This window comes from Myxocyprinus asiaticus, chromosome 7 (assembly GCF_019703515.2).
Source record: "Myxocyprinus asiaticus isolate MX2 ecotype Aquarium Trade chromosome 7, UBuf_Myxa_2, whole genome shotgun sequence".
Classification (NCBI taxonomy): Eukaryota; Metazoa; Chordata; class Actinopteri; order Cypriniformes; family Catostomidae; genus Myxocyprinus; species Myxocyprinus asiaticus.
This window is the reverse complement of record NC_059350.1, coordinates 7,618,132-7,645,387: the sequence shown is the minus strand read 5'-3', so window position 1 is coordinate 7,645,387 and position 27,256 is coordinate 7,618,132. Positions and strand designations below refer to the sequence as shown.

Below are 27,256 nucleotides of genomic sequence, written 5' to 3'. Positions count from 1 at the left end.
AAAAGTGTATTATACATTGTTAATGATACCAAATGTTGTAACATGTTACCCAGTAATTATCATACTTGCAGTTTCCATGACCTCATATCAATTGAGACATTGTTGTTTTTTTTTTTTTTTTTTTTTTACTTCCAGAAAAAAGGTTGAAAGGTGGTCAAAATAAGGTGATAAAATGGTGACACAGCACCTAAACTACACATATTCCCTTATGCATGCATGGACATTTTAACCTAATATCTTCATGTTGGGGAAAAAAAAAAAAAAAAGCAATTGGACATGTTATTTGTCATCTATCGAGCTATACAGTATAGTGCTTCTTTCTTAGTGTTTTCTTTTAAAAAAATCTGCTCATCACGTTTGCAGTGGTTGTATGGATGTTTTAAAGTTAGGACAATTTTCACTCCGGGGGGCACATTTTCATGACTTCGCCTAGGGCCCCACAAACCCACGGGCCGGCTCTGGGTAGTGCTGTCTGTTTGAGGTGTAGACATGTTTCACACAAGTAATTAGTTTAGGAATCGGACTACACTGGTCGCACTGTATGTTTCGTGCTGTAGACTACACTGGTTGCGCTGTAGATTCAAAAGAACCGGCTCATAAAAGTAATTCTTTCGGAAATCGGACTACATTGGTCTCACTGTATGTTTTGCGCTGTAGATTCAAAATAACCAGCTCATGAGTCATTTGTTTAGAAATCAGACTACACTGGTCTTGCTGTATGTGTCACACTGTAGATTCATTAGAGTCATTCATTCGGGAATCAGACAACACTGATCACACTTTATGTTTCGCAGTGTACTGTAGATTCAAAAGAACCAGCTCACAAGAGTAATTTGTGTGAAAAATCACATTGCACTGGTCACACTGTATCTTTCGCACTGTAGATTTCAAACGAACCTACTCATAAGAGTCATTCCAACATGAATCAGACTACACTGGTAGTGTTGCATGTTTCACAATTTAGATTCAAAACAACCGACTCATAAAAGTAATTCGTTCAGAAATTGGACTACGCTGGTCCGCTGTATGTGTCGTGCTGTAGATTTCAAACTAACCGACTCATAAGAGTCATTCCTATGTGAATTGGACTACACTGGTAGCGTTGTATGTTTAGCAATGAAGACTGAAAATAACTGACTTATAAGAATCATTTGTATGGGAATCGGCTACACTGGTCGCGCTGTATGCTTCGCTCTGTAAATTGAAAAGAACCGAGTCATAAGAGCCATTCCTATGTAAATCGGACTACACAGGTCGTGTTGTATGTTTCGTAATGTATATTCAAAAGAACCGGCTCATAAGAGTCATTCGTATGGGAATCGGACTACACTGGTTGCATTGTATGTATCCCAATGTAGATTCATAAGAGTTCGTAACCGACTCGTAAGAGTTATTCGTTCGGAAATAGGACTACACTGGTCACATGGTATGTGTCGTGCTGTGGCTGATAAAAGTCATTTTTTCAGGACTATACTGGTCATACTGTATGTTTTGTTCGGTGTACTAGCGTTGTGTTGCAGTGAATGGTAGCACAGAAAACACTGTCAAGAGTATTTTATCAAAGTGTACTGTCCTCATCGGCAGTATAATGCACATTCAAGAATCGTTAACAAACCCGAAAGTAATGAAAAGCATTTTGTGCAAGTATTTTTTGTTTTAAATGGTGTTTTCAGTTACCAACCCTCTTAGCTCATTTTACTTGGACCAGTAAACAACTGTTCAGAACATACTTGGAAACACCCTGAACACCCTAGCAACATGTTAAAACCACTCAGAACACCTTAGCAACCACATAGCAATGCCCTGGCAATCACCCACAAAACCCTAACATAGTGATGGTTTTACACTGGCAAAAAAAGTTATTTCTTTAAGAAAATGGAAAAAAAAATATCATTCTTAATTTAATTAATCTTACATTGTGCTGTAGTGTCTTTTAATAGACTACAATTATAAATGAATTTCACAATACAATTCAAAATAAAATATTAATATTAATCTAGCTCCCTGCTTAAACTGTTAACACACTTAAAAATCTGTATAATCAAATTGGCAGTCGTCTCATTAGAACAAACAATATTAGATCTTAAATTGGCCAAATCACTAAATGAGGCCAAACTGAGCCACATATGTTTCTTAGGAGGATAAAAATATCTCATGTACACAGCTTTGTGAAGGAAATGGTGACAAATAAAAAGATGGCACAAATAAGTAACACCGGTACTTACACCACTAATGAAAAGTACTGTTTGAGAAAAAGTTTTCCTGAATCAAGAAACTTAACTTTCCTTGAACAAAGCAACATATTTTTGCCAGGTTTAGCAAGACAGATATAAAAACAGTGGGGGGTTTCAAGGCAGCATTTGTACTTGCATGGCAGTAGGGAACTGCGATATCACAATCTCTTCTTTCCAGTGTAACATCCTGACTGTGGGTGGATGGAACTCGGTCATATTTAGACACAAACTAGGAGAAATCAACACAACAGACCAAACCCAAACAAACAAATTCAAATAAGAATGGATAGAAGGGGACAGGGTAGAATATTCACTATTCACTGCCATTGATGAAGGTTACCAAGCTTTAGCTTGTTTCCTCTCTCATCTATTGTATGTTAATTATAACTATAAAACAGCTCAAATTCAGAAACATTGCCAGTGATACTATGGTTTAAAATCTTTTTGTGTAAGAGGAAAACTGTCAACACTAATAAATTATGCACGTATTTGCGGTATAGATTTGGAAAGGACTTTAATTAGGTAGGTGATTGTGTTTTTGTGCTGTTTGCTTTTGCGGCTTTAACCGTGGCTAGTCATGCATATTGTGCAAACAGTCAGATATTAGTCTACAATTGGCTGATAAATCGTTCTGATAGTGTTTATTTAATTGAAATTAATTTTCAATGCTCCTCATTCAAGGGTGAAATCAATGTTGATTTGTCAGTGTTGACAAACAGACTGCGACCTTACACTATCACTTGTGCGGAAACTATCATGGCATTTGATTCTATAAACATGTTACTGAGGTGAATAAATCATTTGTTAAGAAAATGCTATATTTGAAACTACTATGTTTTGCAAAGAAAATTATATTTTTAAAATATGGTATTAATGTTATCTCAGTTAGACATTGTTTACATCTTTTAGATCTGCATCAATACGTAGAACAATCTTTTTTTGTAGAAAAAAATAATAATTATACTGAAAAAAAGGGACTATTCCTACCTAATCTGAAATTAAAAGTTAAAAGACTATCGATAGTGTACCCTCATACAGTCAGGTTCATTGAGTCATATTAAATTCATAATTAGACTTGAATAATCAGATGTTACCACATGAACCACATTTTTACCTGTTTCACATATTCGTGCCATCTTTCTAAAATGTTTTTACCACAGAAAGCTGTGTACATAAAATATGTTTGTCTTCCTGAGACTCATTTTTAGGTCTCAATAAGTCAATTTCAGATCTCATTGTTAGTTCTCTTTAGACAATTAAAAGAATTTCAAATTTGATTTTAATTTGATTGATACTAATAAGTGTGTTGTGTTAACATGTTATGAGTGAGCTACATTAAGATTTTATTTCATTCTGAAACTCATGTAGAAAGGTGAAAGAAAAAATGTTGAAACAATGAAAACAATATAAGCAGTTTTGACTAGTTAACCCTTAAACGCATACCTTGGCAACATGATCACACGGGAAGTCGGCATGCTGTTTCCGAAAGTTCCGTTACCCTAGGATCGGCAACAGTTTGCCGACTCACTGACATGCCCTATCTCCCATTAGACATATTTGGAATGGCTCAACAACAATTACTTTCCCTCGTGGCTCGACTGGTAGCACATTGCGTCAGTTGCATGGGTGACAACAATTCAGTCCCCAATCAAACGAGGAACTAATCATGTTTGTATAAACAATCACGAGCATGATAAGGAGGTTGCAATTTTTGTCCCTGACATTGCATTTTGTCTCTACTAATGGTTAAGGTTAGATTTGGGTTTTGGATGGGGGTAGATTAAATAAAATAAGCATTTCTCTTCACTGTTTTACACCCTGTTCAGCTGAAAACAATTATTTTTACAACTGGCTTCTGGTGAACTCTCCTGGATATAAATGGATGTCACACTTATTTATATGCTTTGAAACACTTACCGCTTTAGCCTCTGGAGGCTGTGTTTTCAAATTCGGTCAACGTATACCGATTTCGGCTAAAGAAAATCGGCACGCAATTGCCGATTTTTATGTGCGATCAGGTTGACCTCGGGTCTTTAGAGACCCGGGACCTCATTCCACCCCTGTACCTCATCCTCTTTAGTATTCCTCAATCTATCTCTAAATAGTGTAACAAAAAAACAAAAATATATTATTTATATATATATATATATATATATATATATATATATATATATATATATATATATATATATATATATATATATAAATAAAATTGTTTAAGTAGCAGAAGTGTATAGAGGTATGTAAGAGTGTATTTTTTTTTCCGCACTTCCATAAATTATATATTTTTTTATGATAATTTCATATCTATTTAAATTTACTATAACAGGATATCCTTTTTTTTTTTTTATTACAAGAGAAATGAGTACTATATTCATACAAATAAACACTATAGCACACTGATTTGCTGTGCATCAATGCAACATTGGTGAATTATCAGTATCCCATATGTATGTACACATACATATTATACTTGTTATTTCTTACTCAAGGTGGTGCTGATGTTTCAGTGATTGACTTTATTCACATTTGACATTGATAGCTGATGTAGAAACAACATTGAAGTAAACTATAGCAAGTGTAACACATTAACAGTATGATATGTCTATTGTCATTTGGGTGTACTGCTGAAATAATTTAGACTTAATACATGCCTGAGAAAATACATAGGTGTAATGTATATGTAATTTAGGTGTAGCTGATATGTATCCTGTGTGTTGATTATGTGTTATGTGTAGCTCAATATGTGTTTGACAGCCAGTTGCATCTCATGACATTTCAATGTGAAAGTGAATCCTGTTCTAGATTTGTCCTGATTTGTTGCATTATCTATTTGATTTATAAAAAATAAAACATCAAAAGATATTTTATTTTATTATTTTCTAATCGTCTTGAAAATATTTTGAAAATTTGACATTATTTTATAGATATAAGTGCAGGGTCTCTAAAGAGTGTTTGGAAAAATTACCATGCATTTAAGGGTTAAATCCTCTTTTGATTCATAAATCTGATTCTCGAACAATTTGTTCAAAAGAGTAAAAAAATGTCAATATTTATTAGCCCAAATCCACAAGCTGCAAAGCATATAATTAATGGTAATTCTCTGCAATTTGGTATGCATAAATTGCCTTAATTGCCAAATTGTCTCTTTAAGACATATTTCTTCTTGCATTCATAACTGCCTTTTGAAGTCATATTTCAAGCCCAAATAAACATTAGCAACCATTTCAAAGCATGCTTTTCAGTCCAGTTTTCTTCTAGATGTTATTTATCCCAAATGGAAATATAAACAATTTGCTATCAATGTTGTTCTGTTATTCCGTGGAAAAAAAGATACAGTGAAGTGAATGGTGACTGAGACTGTACCTACAATCTCTTTTTGTGATCCAAAGAAAAAAAGTAAGTAGTGGAACAAAATGAGTGAGTAAATGATGACAGAATTGTCATTTTCTGGGTAATCTACCCCTTTAAAACTGTATGAAATGTTTTAGCCATGAAGAATCGTCACCTTCTGGTCATGGCTATAAGCTAGGATCCAGTCTTCCTGCTCTGGATGAAACAACAGACTCAGAATGTAGAAATTGAGGCGATATTTTTGATAGGTGGCGCCTTCATCTGAGCTGATGAGCAAACTGCTCTCCACCTCTGGATCTGTCAGCAACATGATCTGAAACAGAGAGAGAAAAAAGAGGTTTTCAGTCATACAGAGTTTCTTCACTGTCCCTTAGATGCCTCAGCTAGTGGCCCTAAGGGTATTAATCAAGGTCTATAAGGGTTGTTAAAGAATACTTTACCCAAAAATGAAAATTATGTCTCTATTGACTCGCCATCATTTTGTTTCAACCTTGTATGACTTTCTTTTTTCCGTGGAACACAACATAATATGTTAACCAGAATGATCACGCTGCTCATAACAGTGACCAAGGGCTTTCTAGCTAACAAAAGCACAAAAAAGCACCAAAAAAGTAGTCCATACAATATTCACAATATTAAAAATCTTCGAAATGCACATAAGGAAAACTGAGTTTTGAAAATGGGAAGATTTTCTGTTAATTACTCCTTAAATTTCAGTCTGTTCCTCAAATGAACCTATCATATGGCTTCAGAAGACTTGCAATATAGCACAAGAGTCATATGGACAGGCCTGGCTCCAGCTCTAAGATGTAAGGTGGGCCATAGGACCCACCGGGTGGGCCGAACAGTTGGAGGGGTGGGTGTAGGTGTAGTTCTCAAGGTGGGCCAAGTTCATGATTGGGTGAGCCAGGCCCACCCAGGCCCCCCTGTGGAGCTGGGCCTGCATATGAACAACTTTTATGGACATTTTAGATTTTTTTTTAGCTAGACAGTAGTGCTGAAATGATTAGTCTACGTTATAGATAACACTGACAATAAAACATTGTCGACAAAAACTGTCATTGTCAAATAGTCGTTTGATTTCATTTAACGCAACATGAGATAATTTGAAATGCTAATGATGGCACGCAAGAGCAGCACTTCAGCTCACGCCTGATTGAGGAGAGGATGAAAACACAGCTCACAGTCCAGACACACACCAATCTTTCCAAACAGCTTAAGGTGAAACAGATCGCAAAGTATGAGGGAATTATAATATAATATAATATAATATAATATAATATAATATAATATAATATAAAGTGAATACAGAAGCAGTGTCATCCTGATGTTAAATAAAGCGGAGCCGTACATAGTGTTCCGCTTGAGCAAAACATGTCAGAGTGTCTAAAAATGAAACACCATGGCATTATATCTTTAATGCATCCTTTATTAAAGTTAAAATAATTATGAAGTGGGTTGTGTAAAAAAGCACAAACTCTGAAACTGGTATTTCTCTGTGTGATAGGAACCGCTTATATAAGTCGCGTAAAAAAAATGCACAAGAGAGTTCCAAACTTGTCCAGGCTGATAAAACCTCTCGCGCGGAGACGCTTGTCCCTCGTGCGTGTTCGCTGAATCATAATAATTTATGTGTCTCGGTTTGAAGAGAGAGTTTGTTTTTTTGTGAGTTAAAGATGGATCGAAGTTAACAAAAAAATAAAAAATAAAATAAAATTGGTTTTTGATTTGTCTTTTTTGGTTTGTTTTACAATATAAACATTTAAAATTCCTTATGTACATTTACTTTAGGAGTTATAATGCAGAATAAAAAAAATTGCTATCGATGAATGTTGAATATAATATTTAATATATTTTAATATTTTAAAATATCTTCAAATCCTTAAAGCAAGATCAATTTACCTGAGAAGCAGCATATAAGATATTTAGACTTTCAGATAATATATATTGAATTTAAGTATATTTTGTCTTTACTGCACTGGCAGAAGTATGAACAAGTGACAAAATACACTTATATTAAATATGCTTTCTCTGAAAGCAAGTCTAAATATCTTATATGTTGCTTCTCAAGTAAATATATCTTGTTTTAAGGATTTTTAGATCATTTTAAATGGAAAACAAGACAAAAACACTTGATAGGATAGGATTTTTTGCAATTATTATTATTATTATTATTTTAATGATTTAAACGTAATAAAAATCCAAGTATTTCTTTTTTTACAAGCTGAATAGTCATTTAAGAGCTAATGATTAATCATTGCAATAATGGCCCGAATAGTCGAATAATCGTTCTAACAATCGTTAGATTAGTTGATTATTAGTTGAAAAAGCTGCAGTAGCATTCTAAACTTTGTGTGTGTGTGTGTGTGTGTGTGTGTGTGTGTGTGTGTGTTTCACAAAAGAAAGAAAGAGATACAAGTTTGTAATTGAATGAGTGCGAGAAGCCTAAATGATATCATTTTGGGGGTGAACTAACCCTTAAGCAAGACTCCATGTTCTGTTTACAAATATCTGGTGGTTAAATTGAGATGTTGTTGAGAGAAAGTAGAGAGACTGCTTATCATAAGACCCATGAATATGTTTTCCTCATTTAAACAAAAATCATGTTTCACTAAACAAGGAAGATTTGTTAAAATATCTATACTACAGATGATAATTTCTACACAGCGCTGCATCCTCAGAATATTAAATGGAATTTAAAAAATTGAACTTTACCAAAAATACAAGTCTGTGGCAATTAAGAAACATCATCAATGCTGTGTGTCAATTTCTATTTTGTACACTAGACTGGAAGCTCATAGATTTGATGAACTCACAAACCGTGTTCCAAATTTGCATGCCATAATGAAATTGTGACAGCACCACCTCGTGTTAAATGTGATTTCTTAATTTCTAATCCCTAATTCAATTGGTTTGATCTTATCATACTCACAGTAGTTCACACGCAGCGATCTCTTTAACGCTGTCAATCTTATAACACACCCCAGTGAGTAACTCATTATGATGGGGTGTGTGTGTGTGTGTGTGTGTGTGTGTGTGTGTGCGCTCGCTTTAACTTACCCTAAACTCAGTTAGGGTGTGTGTGTGTTGGTCTATGCTTGATTAAGTGTTTTGTGTTTGAGCTCAACAACTTTACTCCATGCTTGTGTGTACTTACTATTATGTAATTCACAATAGGCCAATGTTTTTTGGAGATACACAGTAAGGAGAATAGGCCTACAGCTTTTGGTGTTCAGGTTAAATTTGCTTAGAATCCTGGTCTGATTCTCCAAAGCAAATAAGAAAGTACATGAGGACACATATATGCATGCTTGAAGTGTTTCTGCTTATAATGGTATCACTTGGGCAACAGCATTGTTACAAGTAGCAAAGCTATTATTTCAATTATATTTCTCAGTAGCAAGGTGGTAACGTTGTCATTTTTCATCAAGCAGTACAATCAGTATGTTAACATACACTGCAATAAATAAATAAATAATAATCTTTATTGGTATTTTTGTCTTATTTCCAGTAAAAAATATCGAAACATTCTTAAATTTACTTGACAAGCAAAAATGGCATAAGATATTTTGTCTTGTTTTAAAGGAAATCCAAATAAATTTAGTGAGGTTTATGCTCAAAACAAGACAAAACTATTTGCCAAAGGGTTAAGAAAAATAAACTTAATTCAAAGGGAAAACATTTATTTACCTTACCCCATTGGCAGAATTTTTTTCTTGTTTTAAGCATAAAGTTTATAGATTTTGTCAGATTTCTCTGAAAACAAGACTTAAAATCTTATGGCATTTTACTTGTCAAGTAAATATATCTTGTTTTGAGAATATTTAGATTTTTTACTGGGAAAACAAGACACAAATACTAATTAAGAAAATAATTTTTTGCAGTGCCGGTATTTGAGTAGTCAAACTACAGTCTTCATTTGTCTGTCCAAAACTACATGACACCATGCTTAATAAAACATTTTAAGGAAGGATGACAAATACGTAAGAGATAAAGTCAGCTGGTTGTTATCGCAAAATAAACCCAGACACCTGAAGGGTTTTATTTTGCAATAACACCCAACTGACTGCTCATTATCCAGCTTTTCACAAGACTACTTGCCAAATAAATCTAAATAATATCTAATGTTAAAATATATGTTTTCTAATTTAACGCTGCCCCCTTAAATTCTTTGGTCAGTTCATGAATAATTTATTTGATTTTATATGATTTATTTGAAAGAATTAAAAGAACAGTTTCATGTCTATCATTGTATTTTTCATCTGGTCGAGGCTGATAGAAAGTAATTAGTAATAAATAATGCAATTACTTTTCAGACAGAGTAATTAGTACAGTAATCTAATTACACTGTAGAAGATGTAATTATTAGTTGGTAATTCAAAACTTTTTTAGAGTAACTTACCCAACACTGGCAAAGATGCGTTCAGTGTAAATGACTCCATAGGGCTGTTTATTCTTCTATTCCATTATGTTGCAAAGTTTTGTACTGTTCAGATCTCCCACCATAGCTAATTTGTAATATGTTTTGATCATATTGTTAGATCAATAACCCACTCTCTGATGTTATACAGGTCAATGCAACTTCTTCTAACTCCAAGGATTGACTGGTCCTGCTTCTTCCACAAGTCACCAGAACATTAAAACATGTGTGTCCACTTCAGAATCGCTTTCCATTTCAATTGCGTTCTTGACACTGTTCTCCAGGGCAACAGCATTATTAAGTAGATCAGGGCAGCAGAGTTTGCTAAGTCATTCATCAAACGGAACATGCTAATGCTAACCATAGCGGCTGTAACCCACAGCACTAGCTCATCGATCATTGCTGCCAAATCCACAAACATGACCCAGATGCTAACCAGTCAGAAGTGATATTTGGGTGGCTCCACTGGCGAATACCTTATTTTAATAAAGCGGCAATAAAATGCTTGAGACATTATATATATATATATATATATATATATATATATATATATATATATATATATATATATATATATATATATATTTATTTATTTTCTTTGAATGACATATTATGGATGCATTTGTGTAGTGGCAACAGGGCCTAACTGGCTCTCTCTTTGATATGTTAAGATTCACTTCTGGGTGCTAAAAGTGTAACGCATTGATAAAAATGTTGACTATTGTAAAGCTGTTCAATTACAAGTTAATAACAGCGGTCAATCATTTAGATCACCAATACAATAACAATACAATACAACCAAAAGAAACTACATGAACTACAACAGGTGGTTAGAATGGGCATCAACATCTCCAACATCACTGACCCTCAACACTGGAGCCTCACAGGGCTGTGTTCTCAGCCCACTCCTGCATTCCCTGTACACACATGACTGTGTGGCAACACATAGCTCCAATGCCATCATTAAGTTTGCTGGTGATACAACAGTGGTAGGTCTAATCACTGACATTGATGAAACAGCCTTCAGAGAGGAGGTGCACACTCTGACACACTGGTGTCAGGAGCATAACCTCTCCCTCAACGTCAGTAAGACCAATGAACACAGCCCCATCACCATCAATGGAGCACCGGTGGAAAGAGTCAGCAGCTTCAAGTTCCTCGGTGTCCTCGGCTGAGGAAGTTTAGAATGAACCACCACATCCTCACACGGTTCTACACCAGCACTGTAGAGAGCATCCTGATTGGCTGCATCACTGCCTGGTATGGCAACAGCACCACCCTCAACTGCAAAGACTTGCAAAGTGTGGTGCGAACTGCCAGATACATCATCGGAGGTGAGCTTCCATCCCTCTAGGACAGGGGTCAGCAACCTATGGCACATGTGCCAATACTGGAGGGGTAATCACTGGCATGCCAGCAACAGCGAGAGAGGAGTAGACTATTTTATTTAGATGAAATTCAGCACCTGCGTTCCAATCTATATCTTGATGTAATCCTTCCTCATGATCACACAGCATTTTTTCATGAGCTGAATGGGAGACTAAACAAAAAGTTAAAATGTGATGAGACTGCATTATACCCAACAGACTCGTGCAGCGCGTGCAAGCCTTTCGCACATCACGAGCCGGCAGCGCTTCAGGTTCGGTTAATCACATGAGTAAATGCGCCCGATTTGCTTCAGTCTCGCTGTGCAGTTGACAGCATACATTCCGTGTTTCATTTGTTTCTTTCTGCTTTCAGAACAAAACGTGAAGTAATAAGGAAAACACCACTATTAATCCTTGAGGTTTCCAACCCAGCATAAAGGTACATCATGGTCACACTCAAAATTACATTAAATGATTAAAAGAGAAAACATACAAATCTGAGTCTTATCAAAACATAAATTAAACCTGGAAATAAAGTTTTAGGATTTTGTAGGAGTGATTTACCGAAAATGGCTAAATAGTTGATCAGCTGGTAATGCGCGTATGGCTTGCACGTGCAGCGTGAGTCTCCTCATACTTTAATAGTGTTTATTCTCCCATTCAGCTCATAAAAAAAACACACTGCATGATCATCAGGAAGGATTAAATCAAGATGTAGATTGGAATGCATGTCAGGTGCAAAAAACTTCATACAAGTAAAATAGCCTGCTCCACTCTCACTGTTGCTTGCGTGCTAGTAATTACCCCTCTGTGTGATTTTGAAAATGTAGTATGACATAATATAAGAAATATTTAAGATTGCACAAAATTTCGTGATCAGTAATCAAATAAGCAAATTTGTGACATTAACTGTAACTCATTTAGTACAAAAGGACAGGTTTTCTTTCATTAAAGCATTTAAGATGCTCTATGAAAATTCATATGCAGGAACATGATTATATCATAATCATCGGGTTTTCACTCAAACCGTTATGCTGATAATATCATTTGTAATAAAAAAAAAATAACAGGGCGAATGGGCCGCGATTAGTTGAAGGGTCATGACAGGCTGAAGAGGGCCGCAAAATGGCGGCACGATATGCAATATTCCATTCCAGTGTCTGATGAATTCCTGCTTGAATCTTGCTTGGGGGGTACAGTGTATTTTTATTGTATACAGTCTTCTTATTTTGTGTATACTGTATATTGTATATTGTATGGTGAAACAAGATGTGTAAACTGTGTTATGTGTAAATCAGATGTTTATTGTAATTGCCATACTACTATGTTGCTTGGAACTGCACCCAAGACTTTCACCCACTGTTGCACTTGTGTATATGTTTGAGTGACAATAAAGAGATTTGATTTGATCAGAGCTCAACAATAAGCATTGTCATGTGCTTGTCCAGCTGACAAGTAAATTGGTCAGTCACTCCTCAGAGTAACACATTAAGATCACAGTGCAGATAGATGGTTTAACTTAGCGAATGTAGGCCCATTGTGCCCCATGCTCGGCAACATGTAACTGGGCAATGTAGCTAGCTAGCTGCCAGTTTCAATATGCTTAATGACAATAGCTACAGTTAACGTCTAACTCCTAACTCAATTGTCAGTTAGCTACTTATTTTCCAAGTTGAGAACTTCCAAGTTGAGAACTAGTCAATCAGCTAGTCTACATAACTAAAGTTAGTGGGATAGTAACTTACTTTCCAAATTGGGATGCATCCGAGAACATCCCTCTGTCTTCCTCTTACCACACCCAGTCAAATTCATCCTTCCAGGTAGGGCTGAATTTCCACTACCATTTTGATTCGTAACCCAATATGTTCGATTCAGTTATTCTCTTTTGGGGTTTTGCCATTTTACCAGGCACTTGGCCGGGTTACGAAGGCTTGAGAAACATTGCTGTGTATTGCTAGATCGCTAGCTTATTCGAAATTTTAAACTATGCGGCTCGCTGATGCTGCCTGAGGTAATGACAAATTGAATTCTAATTGGTCAAGCAAAGCACTGTTGTTTCTAAGTGACTGCTAGTTTGAAAGACACTTCTGGCTTCCACTCTATTTGGCAGTCTGTGCACTCTAGAATTTTTTCAACAGCAGAATAAGAATATGAACTTTGTAATAAATGACCAGGCAAGTAGTAATCAGGCCTCTTGTCTGGTCGGGAAAGTAAAATTCTCTTTCAATTTCCCCTTTAAAAATCCATTTGTCCTGAATAAGTGGACAAGCGTTATTGTCGAGCCCTGTATTACGTTTATCTGAAGTTCTCTTGCATCTTTCCTTGTATGGAAAACAGAAGCTCTGAGAATCTACAGTATCAAAGATTTGCTTTTGTGTTTCACTGATGATGGAAAGTCAGAAAGAATGACATGGTGGTGAGAAAAAGATGAGAAAAATTCTCATTTTGAGTGAACTATTGCTTTGATTCAGGTGCGATCTGATTGCATTCAGATTATGCTAGAATCCGCTGTACTGAACAAAAAGCTCTCACATAAGTCATATGAGGTGTCGCATGCACTGAAGGATGGATTAATGCTGCTCAATCTGCATTTCTATACCTGACATTGACATATGCAAATGGAAAATGCAGATGCAGGAAGATACATGCAAAGGGACTGTGTGTCTCATTCTCTCCTGTTTGACCTTTAATCATGCAGTAAGAGATGGAAAGAAACAGGGAGAGAGCGAGAGAGAGACATGTTGTAAGAAGGTACGTTCTCACCGCAAGCCTCAATTCTAATTTTCTGCAATAATCTGATTCTTTTTAAAGTAGGCCTTTTAAATGTGGCTGATATCAGACACTGGTCTGAATAAGCAATGCTCCCACATGTGTAAAAAACCCTACTCTGGCATGCATGGTGACATGACTTTCGTAAGTTGCACAAACAAGCCAATCAAATAAGTGTTTATTAGATTGAGAAAGTGTCCCGTTTTGTGTGCAGTATGCTTCATACGGTTAGTGAATGTGTTTGTGTGGCTTGTCCGTGTCTTTGCCTTCTGGGGTTGAGACTACAACAGGTTAAACAAATATGTTTTATTGTTTTGTTTTGTTTTTCCACTTTTCTGTGTAATACTTTACAGTATATAGTGATATTCTTTAATTATTTTATGATTCACACCAAGGATAAATCAAGCATGCAATTATGACTAATATCGAGCTAGATTGATGTAAAATGACATGCTTGAATTCTGACCTTACTGTTCACACTGCAGTCACAAATTTTGTTATTGCATAAACCTTCTCTATATGGCATTAATCAGCTCTTTAGAAGTTAAATACATATAATCCAAGTGCAAGTAATTCTAGTTTTAGATCAAATGATTGTCTACAGTCTTCACTTTTATAAAATGAGTCACACATTAACGATGGCTATTCATGTTATCTTAAATTCCCTCTTACGCTTTTACTCTCGTTCCTTTGCCTATATATTTTTACTCATGCACATGAGTAAAATCCACCTTCGTCTCTCCTCCGGTTCTGTATGTTAAGTCCCTATCAGTGACACTTAGTAAAAGAGCATAGGTTTGTGGCAAAGGTTAATGAAGCGGCAGATGAGGTAGCTGGAGAGACACTGAGAGAGTATTCCTTTGAATCTTTGAGTCCACGTCGCACAGTGCTACGCGGCTCTGATAGAATATTAATTAAATTAGAAACATGTTTGGCTCCATTTTAAACTAATTGGTTGTCTCACTTCTGAAAATCCTGACTATAACAAGGCCAGTCATGGAAACCTATTTCCACTGCTAACCTGACCTTGATAAAATGGTGCTCTGAGCTTGGAATTTAATTTCCTTTTATGTCTAAAATACCTAGAGAGAGCTATCCATTGTCATTCCAGTGCACCATCGGATGTATGCAACCTGGATGTTGCCATCTTTTCTGAACAATTTTATTTTTTAGACAATCACCTAAGCCATAAATGCCATGTGACTGATCTCTGTAACTGCAGGAAAATGATGTCCTGATAACTCTGACTGCCTGATGGCACCATGAAAATATGCACAGTTCCAAGTCCTTCACTCATAGTATTTGTGATGCAATTCAGCGTCAGCGCTGTCCCTCTGCTGGATCTACAGTACAACACAAAACAGACAGTGCAACAAGAACAGTCTGCTTCCCAAACAAATCACTCATATGTGCCGATTCTTTTGAATATACAGCACAAAACATACAATGCGATCAGTAAGTTTAATTCCTGAACTAAGTTCTTTTCTGAGCCGGGTCGTGTTAATCTAGTGAAAAAAAAACATTACATGTGACTCTTATGAGCCAGTTCATTTTGAATCTACAGTGCAAAACATATACAGCCTGACAAGTGTAGTCCGGTTCCCAAACTAATTACTCTTATGAGCCAGTTCTTATGAGTCTACAGCACAGAACAGTGTATTCTGATACCCAAACTAATGACTTATGAGTCGGTTCATTTAATCTATGGCACAAAGAATACAGTGTAGTCCGATTCTTGAATGAATGACTCCTATGAACCGGTTCTTTGGAATCTACAGCACAAAACACACAGTGTGACCAGTGTAGCCTTATTCACGAACAAATGACTCTTTTGAGCTGGTTCTTTTGAAATCTACATTGCGAAACATACAGTGCAACCAATATAGTACGATTCCTGAACAAATGTTTCATATTAGCCAGTTCTTTTGAATCTACAGTGCAGACCATGTAACGCAACCAGTGTAGTCTGATTCCTGAATGAATGACTATTATGAACCGGTCCTTTGAATCTATAGCACAAAACATACAGCGTGACCAGTGTAACCCAATTCACAAACAAAGGACTCTAGTGAGTTGGTTCTTTTGAATCTACAGCACGAAACACAGTGCAACCAGTATAGTGATTCCCAAACAAATTACTCTCATGAGTCGATTCATTTGGATCTACTGCACAAAGCATACAGTTTAGTACCATTCTTGAATTAATGTCTCATATGAGGCAGTTTTTTTTTTAATCTGCAGTGCAGAACATAGAGCGTGACCAGTGTAGTCCGGTTCCCAAACAAATGACTCTTATGAGCCAGTTCTTTTAGTCCGACTGCCGAACAAATCACTCTTATGAGCTGGTTCTTTTGAATCTACAGCGCAGAACATACAGAGTGATCAGTGGTAGCGCAATTCGTGAACAAATGACTCTAATGAGCCAGTTCTATTGAAATTATAGCACAAAACATACAGCATGACCAGTGTTGCTTGATCCGTAAACAAATGACTTATGAGCAGTTTCTTTTTAAATTTACATTGCGAAACATACAGCGTGACCAGTATAGTCCGATTCCCGAACAAATGTTTCTCATTAGCCAGGTCTTTTGAATCTTATGAGCATATTATAGTAAAAAAATAAATAAATAAATAAATAACATAAAACGTAAATTATAACATAAATTCTTATATGTAGTAAAATATGATAACATTACTACACTTATAATTGCTACAATGCTTACCAGTTTGTATTAGTTTATGTACAGTATGTATTTGTTTATTAAGTTTCACCCATTTAACTAATAAAAAAAACATGTAATCAAACCCATTCGTTTAAATAAATATTTTACATCAAGTTACCATATGGATGTGTACGTGGTTGTGGGCTTATGTATGCTTACTTTAGCACTGTGAATAGTCAGATTAAAACATCCTCCTTCCGAAATTGTTTTAGTCTAGAGTTTTAGTTTAGAGAACTACATGTATTGAATTTGTGATCAGATGAAAATGAAGTCTGGTAAAAATGCACTCACGCTTAAAAACAGGTTATATGGGGACTGTACAATCCTTATTTAATTGACTTAACACACACATCTACACACACTACGCACCAGCACACATGCTCTTGCTTCCTGTGATGACTGAACATCATTAAAAAAACTGTAAACCAAGCTGTTTGTGTGTACAGTGCTTACGCCCATGTTTTCCATGCACACACAAATCTCTCAGTCTTTGTAGGTGTGCACAGGTGGGCAGAATGTTTTACTTATCCACCACAGAAAGTTTCTTCATCTCCCTTGCTGATGCCACAGATCTGAGACCATCAAAGGCTGTCGTTACAGCCCAGAGACCGAATTTGCTCCCTGAACTCAGAACAGTGTGGTTTTTATCTGCTCTTATTAGGAATGCAGTGTGGTAAATCAGTCCATATTGTCTTATTAACCAAGGCTATTGTTTGCCAAACAGAGAACTGACCAATTAGAGTGAAATGCTGAGTCGGGTCCCAGGTGAGTGCTCAAGGTGTTCACAAAACATCCAAGGTGCTGTTATTTAAGGTTGCCGTGGGAGACTGGTGCTGGTATAACTGAGGGGAATGTGTGTATCAGAATCAGAATCAGAATGAGCTTTATCGCCAAGTATGCTTACTCACACAAGGAATATGTCATTGTGACAGAAGCTTCCAGTGCAAGAGAATGCAACATATATACATATATACAAACATATACATTTTAACATATGTACATATAGTGACATAAAAAGTAATAATAATTAAAAAAAAGATACAACAGATAAAAAAAGAGAGAAACATGCAATAGTGCAATAATGTTGTTAGAATATGTTATATACAGATATACAATTTTGTGCAGGTGATGAAATGTATTGAAGAAGAGGTAGGATATGTTAAAGAATATAAATTAAATATGGATATAAGTAGGAATGGATGGATTGAACATTGCACATAGTTGTATTGACCAAAGGAAAGAATTTTGTTCATGTTCATGAGGTGGATGGCCTGTGGGAAAAAAAAAAAAAAAAAAAAAAAAACTGTTCCTGTGACTGGCTGTTCTGGTGCTGGAACAGTTTTTCAGTATAAGTGAGAGCTTTTCAGTCAGGAATTACATTTTTGTATGTTTTCACTCAATAATCATGCACTACATGGACGGGTTTAGCCATTGCGCACACTTTCTGTGTTTACATCAGCATCTCCCGCAGAACATTTTTACATACACGCCCTCCCAAGAATGTCGACAGGAAAATACAGTGACTGGGCAAATAAGGACTTTGAAAATTCTGCTACATTGTGCTTCATGGAAACCTGGCTGAGTGAAGCCATTCTGGACAGTGCATTTCATCTGCTGGGCTTCCAGCTGTTTAGAGCAGTTCGCATCGCGGAGTTAACAGAGAAAACGAGAGGCGGTGGAACGTGTTTTTACAACAACGAATGTTGCTGTATAGATGTAACAACGCAAAAGTAGATGTGCTGTCTAATTTAGAGGCACTCTTCATAAACTGTAAACCTTTCTACAAGCCGTGGGAGTTTTCCACTTGTGTGCCGGGTCTTCTGGAAACAGAAGACAAGGAAAGCACAGGGCCCAGATGGTGTTTCACCCACTTGTCTAAAATCCTGTGCTGACCAGCTGGCCCCATCTTCACACAGATCTTCAACACATCACTGGAGCAGTGTGAAGTTCCCTACTGCTTCAAATGCTCCATCATTATCCCCATCCCAAAGCAACCCAAAATCACAGGACTTAATGACTACAGACCTGTTGCTCTGACATCTGTGGTCATGAAGTCATTTGAGAGACTGGTGTTAGCCCACCTGAAGGACATCACTGGACCCTTTCTGGATCCCCTGCAGTTTACTTATCGAGCTAACAGGTCTGTGGATGATGCAGTCAATATGCATTACATACTTCAACATCTAGACAGACCAGGGACATATGCAAGGATCCTTTTTGTGGACTTCAGATTGGCTTTTAACACCATCAACCCCGCTCTCCTATAGACTAAATTAACCCAGCTCTCTGTTCCCATCTCTATCTGTCAGTGGATTACCAGCATTCTGACAGACAGGCAGCAGCTAGTGAGAATGGGAAAATTCCACCTCACTGTTGATTTTGCTTGTGTGTGTGTGTGTGTGTGCATGAGTGATATGGTGCACATGTGGTGATTTGTGTCTTTTCAGGGGGAAAATTTAGCTTGTAGCTAGCCTGCACATGTCTGGTAAGCCTTGGTCCTCTTTATATAATTTGATCTATATTTTGTATAAATTTATAGAGACCAATTCAGCTGCTCCTGGCCTGCAGTTCCGGCTTTACATTGTGTGTTGACTTTGTCTTTTATGGGCTAAACTACAGCTGTGAATTTTATCCAATCTATTTATTAATGATAGTACCTAATAAAGAGAAATATTTTGTATACACACCTCTTTCCTCAGGCTACAAATGTCTTGCAAATCTTAATAAAGAAAATGTTTAAATTTTAGAGAGAAAATAAAATTAAGAGAAAAAACAAATTCAAGTGATTTATTTATTTAAATTCTTTTAACCTTGTGGTTCAGGGCCTCCATAGCATACTGTGCACAGTAAACGTACTACTGTATTTACTGCACAAAAAGTAATAGTATGTTAGTATGCTATACTATGCATACAAGTATGTATGTCAGTAACACAATCCCTTGCTTGACAGAAGAGTAGTTTGACCATTCGCTTCAGAACTACAACTGATCGGGTCATTAAATTGCAAACGATCAAGCGGCTCCATTCACAGTGATTAGAAAAGGGTGAGTGATTAATAATCCTCATTTTACCATTGTGCATTCTATTAAGTCTATCTACTGTATTTGTACTGCTTATTGTGGATGCTTTTGTATATTCTTAAGAGCTTCTTTCTCAAAAATAATCTTTAAGGAAAAGTTTTAGGACTCCACATCGATTAAAAGAGTTAGTTAAAAGAATTATCATAAACAGAAAATTAATCAAATTAACACAATTATCTATTCTCATTTTATTTTTTTGTCATTTATTATATCACTAATGTATAGCGGAGGTAAGATTATCTTTCAAGGAACTGTTGTAATGATGTAAACAGTATGTGACTGCTATAGAAAAATAAAAAAAATACATAAAGTGATCCAGCACAATTTCATTCAGGTGTTCTCTCTTTCCGACTTGGTATACCATTTAAGATAATCCTAGATTCTTACTTTAGTTGATGATGAAGCAAGATCACATCTTTAACTTTAAATATAATTGTAAATAATGTTATATTTTGTCTGCAACACATTGTGAACATCACACATTGAATAGATACTATAATGATAGGAAAAGATATAGTAAATTTGGTTTGCATTAACGTCATGGTTACTTCGTAACCTCCGTTCCCTGATGGAGGGAACGAGACGTTGTGTCGATCTTGTGACACTAGGGGTCACTCTTGGGAGCCCCGAACACAGTTCAGCTAGTTGTGCCGTTTTGTATAGGGACCCCTAGTGTCACTACATCGACACAACTTCGAGTGAGTGACAGATAGGGAATGTGCGAACCTCTGCAGGGCGAGCAGTACTGCCAACAACTCGAGGCAGTTGATGTGCCAACGCATCAGTGGGCCAGTCCAGGAGCCAGTGGCTGTGTGCCCACTGTATACTGTGCCCCAGCCCATCTTGGAGGCATCTGTCATAACCACGATGCACCTGGAGACCTGCTCTAGGGGAACCCCTGCCTGTAGAAATGCTAGGTCATTTCAAGGGCTGAAGAGGCGGTGACAGATCAGCATGATGACCACACGATGTGTCCTGCGGCTCCATGCCCATCTTGGGACTCGAGTCTGAAGCCAGTGCTGAAGCGGTCTCATATGCATCAACCCGAGCGGTGTGGCAACTGCAGAGGATGCCATATGCCCTAGGAGCCTCTGAAAAAGTTTCAGTGGAACCGCTGTCTTCTGTCTGAACACCTTCAGAAAGTTCAGCACCGACTGTGCGCACTTGTTCATAAGGTGTGCTGTTATCGAGACTGAGTCCAACTCCAAGCCGAGAAAAGAGATGCTCTGAACCGGGGAGAGCTTGCTCTTTTCCCAGTTGACCCGAAGCCCTAGACGGCTGAGGTACCTGAGCACCAGGTCCCTGTGTCGAGAGTGAGCTAGGATCAGCCAGTTGTCAAGGTAGTTTTGTATGCGTCTGCCCACTTCCCTTAGCGGGGCAAGGTCTGCCTCTGCGACCTTCATGAAGGCGCGAGGTGACAAGGACAGGCCGAAGGGGAGGACCTTGTGCCGGTACGACCGGCCCTTGAAAGCAAACCGCAGGAAGGGTCTGTGTTGAGGTAAAACCTAGACGTGGAAGTATGTGTCCTTCAGGTCTACCACCGTGAACCAATCTTGATGCCGGACGCTCGCTAAAATGCGTTTTTGGGTCAGCATCTTGAACGGGAGTCTGTGCAAGGCCCGGTTTAGAACTCGCAGGTCCAAGATTGGCCGTAACCCACCACCTTTCTTTGGTATGATGAAGTAAGGGCTGTAAAACCCTTTCTTCATCTCGTCTGGAAGGACAGGGTCTATCGCGCCCTTGCGCAGAAGGGTCGCAATCTCCGCACGCAAGGTAGTGATGCTCTTGCCCTTCACCGACGTGAAGCAGATGCCACTGAACCTGGGTGAACTGAATTGCGCAGCAGAGTCGGACGATCCGGGTCAGCCATCACGACGGGTTGGAAAGCGCAAGCCATGCGTCCAAACTCCGGGCGAGGGGGTCCAAGGAGATAATCATTTTGGACGTACCGGCAGGTGGGGCCTTGTGGCGGGGTGGAGCCTGAGGCGCATGATCTTGTCAGCTCCTCATGCACTTCCGGGAAGAAAGGGACCGGGGCGGAGCGTGGCCGTGAGCGGCAATGTGGGCCCAAGAACCAATCATCGAGGGTTCAGGGGAGAGTTCCACTCTAGCCCGACGCCCGTGGATGCCCGGGAAAGCGTGTCCGTCATCTCCGTGTCGGCTTGAGACTGGGCGACCACACCTGTAGGAGGGAGCCCAGCCGAGTCGTCCGCGTCAGAGTGGCCGAGTCCGCTCTCTGATGCTGCGCTCGATAACTCATCGTCTTCCCGGGCTCCGAATAAGAGGTTGAACTCGCCGTGAGACGATCCGGCGGTCTCATCCGAGAGCCCGAACAGGGCAAGCGAGCGTGCTGGGGAATGGGAGGTCAGTGGGGGTTTACCCAGCAGAGGTGCTCCCAAATCGCCCCAGTGCTAACCGGTACGGCCTCATACCCGTAGGTAGAAGGACCGAGGTGGGGAGCCGCTGGGGTGGCTTGCTTTCTTACGAATCCAAGCCGCGACCGCAACGTTGCCATGGTCATGTTCTCGCAATGAGGACAAGACCCATCCACGAACGATGTCTCGAAGTCATCTTTAAAAAGACGTTTCCATGTGTGCCGGTCTTTTAGAAGAAAATATACTCTTTTAGAATATACTCTTTTGCTCTGCCGAAGCGCCCAGGGGCATTCTCTGCACTCCACGGGTGCAGAGGGGGAGAAGCCACTGAAATGCGCCATAAATCCAGCAATTTTGAGGTGCGTCTTTGGAGGGAATTGAATTCAGTGCACTGAATACAACCGGTCGGCTCCAAAGAGCAATTCTGAATGAGTGGTTGCATACCAGCTCCTTTTATACCCGTATGTCCAGGGGAGTGGCATGCAAATTCCACTCGCCAATTCCCATTGGCCTTTTTTCAAAAAGCAGAGGTGTTCGGGGATCCCAAGAGTGACCCCTAGTGTCACTACATCGACACAACGTCGAGTGAGTGACAGATAGGGAACTACACATTACTACATGCATCAATCAGCATATCAAAACATCAGCGGCTCTCCACACAAAACACCTCGCGACAGATCTTCAATGGTGCAGTTTCTTCACCAGTATGGTACGAAGCATTTTAGGTTATCGTTAATTAAATGCAATGAAGAATAATGAACTAAAGAGAAATTAAATGCATGTCATGACAACTGAAATAGCATGATTGACAGGTCAGTGTAAGGTGACAGGATGCACGTAAAAATGCGACTGAGTGGTTTTTGATTCAAGACGTGATTTTATGACATGATAGTATGTCCCAATATTTGCACACGTATTTGCTACACACTAAAAGGTAGATACTTTTCCAACACAAAAAGAGTACACACTTAAGGGCATAGTATAAGTAGGCGAATTGGGATGCAGCAATTAGAATTTTTTACATTATATATCTAAGAAAATATCTTTGTTTGTGTTCTGCAGAAGAAAGAAACTCATATGAGTTTAAGATGGGATAAGTGTAAGTAAATGATGAGAGAATTATAATTTTTGGGTGAATTAGACCTTTAAGTGCTGCTCAGACAATAGGCACTCTTATTAGTACAAGCAAAGACAGTTAATCAGTGCCACTAATTGCACACTTTACACAAACACATACCACATAAACATAAGTTCACAAATGACCCCAACCCTGCAAAATAACTACCATCTAGTGGCTGAGATTTTGAATGCAGTGTATTAACTGCAAACTTGCTGAAGGTCAGTGTCATTAAAGATACAAAGAAATTCAGCTAAATATTGAAATCTTTATCTAAGGAAGCACAGTCTCTTGCTCTGACTGAAAGATTGTGCTGATGGCTCAGTTTTAGGGCAGCTTGTCTTTGACGGAATGGATGGCACTCCACGGGGTTGCCAGGCGACAGAATAAACTGATTATGACTCAGATATTCCAGCGTTTGCACAAAACACCTTGACAAATGGTGCAAATGCTCCAGCAGCAAACCTACATACTAAATGGGAAGTGGAAAACTACAAATGAGTTATCATTAGTTTCTTAATTGTTTCAACTAGACAGCAATGACTGGGGGAAAAAAATAACTGGAAAGCAAATGGAGATTTTTGTGTTAGTCTTCCACTTCTTTTCTCCCGAGAAAAAGACCCAGATAATTATTCATGCATCTCCTCTAGAGTTTTAGAAGAGATCTCAACAATTTCTCAAAGTGCGTTTTGCTATCCACATTTATTGTATTGCTCTATACAGTACTTGCTGTACTATGCTTACTTACTTACTTACTTTCTTAATAAATGTCAAAGATTTTTAGGAGAAAAATCTGAGGCAAAGTTAATTATGTGAAATTATACCAGAAACCTCCATTAAAGGGATAGCTCACCAAAAAATGAAAATTATCTCGTCATTTACTCACCCTCATGTCACCCCAGATGTGAATGACTTTATTTCTTCTGCTAAACACAAATTAAGATTTTTAAAAGAATATGTCAGATCTGTACGTCCATACAATGCAAGTGAATGGTGGTTAGAACTTTGAAGGTCCAAAATGCATATAAAGACAGCATAAAAGTAATCAATATGACTCAAGTGGTTAAATCCATGTCTTCCGAAGTGATATGATGGTATGTGTGGGTGAGAAACAGATCAATTTTAAGTCCTTTTTTTACTATAATTTCTCCTCCATGCCCAGTAGGTGGCAATATACACGAAGAATGTGAATCACCAAAACAAAAGAAGAATGTGGAAATGAAAGTGAAAGAGGAGATTTAGGGTAAACAAAGGACTTCAATTTTGATGTTTCTCAACAACACCTATCATATCGCTTCAAAAGACATTAATTTAACCACTGGAGTCATATTGATTACTTTCATGCTGCTTTTATATGCTTTTTGGAACTTCAAAGTCCTGGCCACCATTCACTTTCATTGTAAGGACCTGCAAATGAGATATTCTTTTAAAAACTTTGTGTTCAGCAGAAGAAAGAAAGTAATACAATAAGAGTTGGCATGAGGGTGTGAATGATAAGATAATTGTAATTTTTGGGTGAACTATCCCCCAAAAGACTCCTGAGCTAAAACAAAAAAAAAAAAATTAAATCATGATGATACATCACAATATATTTACTTTTGCTTGCTTTTTTTTTTTTGCTTTAACAAAGAAAATGTTTTATATATTAAATAACAGATTGGTGATGCCTATTGTTTGTTACATTAAATTATTATTAGTTCCTGGGCACTACCATCTCACAAGAACTGAAGTGGGAGACCCACATTGACTCCATTGTGTAAAAGGCCCAGCAGAGGTTATACTTCCTTCGCCAGTTGAGGATGTTCAACCTGCCACTGGCGCTGCTGATACAATTTTACTCAGCAGTTATTGAGTCTGTCCTCTGCACTTAAGTAACTGTCTGGTTTGGTGCAGCTACGAAATCGGATATCAGAAGGCTACAAAGGACAGTTCGGACTGCTGTGAGGGTTATTGGTTGCCCCCTGCCCTCCCTTCAAGAACTGTACACTTCCAGAGTGAGGAAAAAGGCTGGAAAAATCACTCTGGATCCCGCTCACCCAGCCCACTACCTCTTTGAACTGTTGCCTTCTGGCAGGCGCAACAGAACACTGAGCACCAGAACCGTCAGGCACAAGAACAGTTTTTTTCCCTCAGGCTATCCATCTCATGAACAGTTTAAACTGCCCCATTTAGCAACAATTATGTGCAATACACAGCTTAGTCTATTTATAATTATCCAACATACCATACCTCTTCTGCCATTACATTCCCTTGCTTCTGTATATAACAGATTTGTATTCGTATATTGTATATGCATATATAAACTCAGCAAAAAAATAAACGTCCTCTTACTTTCAACTGCTTTTATTTTCAGCAAACATAACACGTGCAAATATTTGTATGAACATAAAAAGATTCAACAACTAAGACATAAACTGAACAAGTTTCACAGACATGTGACTAACAGAAATGGAATAATGTGTCCCTTAACAAAGGGGTGGGGGGGTAGAGACAAAAGTAACAGTCAGTATCTGGTGTGGGCATCAGCTGCATTAAGTACTGCTGTGCATCTCCTCCTCATGGATTGCACCAGATTTGCCAGTTCTTGCTGTGAGATGTTACCCCATTTTTCCACCAAGGCACTTGCAAGTTTCCGGACATTTCTGGAGTGGAATGGCCCTAGCCCTCACCCTCCGATCCAACAGGTCCCAGACGTGCTCAGTGGGATTGAGATCCGGGCTCTTCGCTGGCCATGGCAGAACACTGACATTCCTGCCTTGCAGGAAATCATGCACAGAACGAGCAGTGTGGCTGGTGGTATTGCCGTGCTGGAGGGTGAGCCTGCAGGAAGGGTACCACATGAGGGAGGATGATGTCTTCCCTGTAATGCACAGCGTTGAGATTGCCTGCAATGACAACAAGCTCAGTCCGATGATGCTGTGACACACCACCCCAGACCATGACAGACCCTCCACCTCCAAATCGATCCCGCTCCAGAGTACAGGTCTCGGTGTAATGCTCATTCCTTCGATGATAAACGCGAGTCTGACCATCACCCCTGGTGAGACAAAACCACGACTCGTCAGTGAAGAGCACTTTTTGCCAGTCCTGTCTGGTCCAGTGAAGGTGGGTTTGTGCCCATAGGCGACATTGCTGCTGGTGATGTCTGGTAAGGACCTGCCTTACAACAGGCCTACAAGCCCCCAGTCCAGCCTCTCTCAGCCTATTGTGGACAGTCTGAGCACTGATGGAGGGATTGTGCGTTCCTGGTGTAACTCGGGCAGTTGTTGTTGCCATCCTTTACCTGTCCTACAGGTGTGATATTCGGATGTGCTGATCCTGTGCAGGTGTTGTTACACATGGTCTGCCACTGCGAGGATGATCAGCTGTCCTTCCTGTTTCCCCGTAGCGCTGTCTTAGGTGTCTCACAGTACGGACATTGCAATTTATTGCCCTGGCCACATCTGCAGTCCTCATGCCTCCATGCAGCATGCCTAAGGCACGTCCACGCAGATGAGCAGGGACCCTGGGCATCTTACTTTTGGTGTTTTTCAGAGTCAGTAGAAAGGTCTCTTTAGTGTCCTAAGTTTTTATAACTGTGACCTTAATTGCCTACTGTCTGTAAGCTGTTGGTGTCTTAACGTCCGTTTCTCATGATCTTAAAAATCTTTTGATCTGAAGGTGTATGCTTAAATATTTGAAATTAGTTTTGTAGACAAAAATATAATTGTGCCACCATATTAATTTATTTCATTATAAAACTAAAATTTAATAAATTTAATAAAAATAAAAAAAATAAATAAATAAAAACAATGTTTTTGAAATTGATGACTTGGAC

The 27,256-nt window shown here is 38.4% G+C and overlaps 1 protein-coding gene across 1 annotated transcript in view; it reads right to left on the bottom strand.

Moving 5' to 3' along the window:
* The window catches only part of LOC127444079 (VPS10 domain-containing receptor SorCS1), a 310,619-nt gene that overhangs the window by 84,954 nt on the left and 198,409 nt on the right, over positions 1-27,256 (bottom strand). The window contains exon 4 of the mRNA XM_051703250.1: positions 5,743-5,901. Coding sequence (XP_051559210.1) covers positions 5,743-5,901 — 159 coding nt within the window. The remainder of the gene's footprint in view (positions 1-5,742; positions 5,902-27,256) is intronic.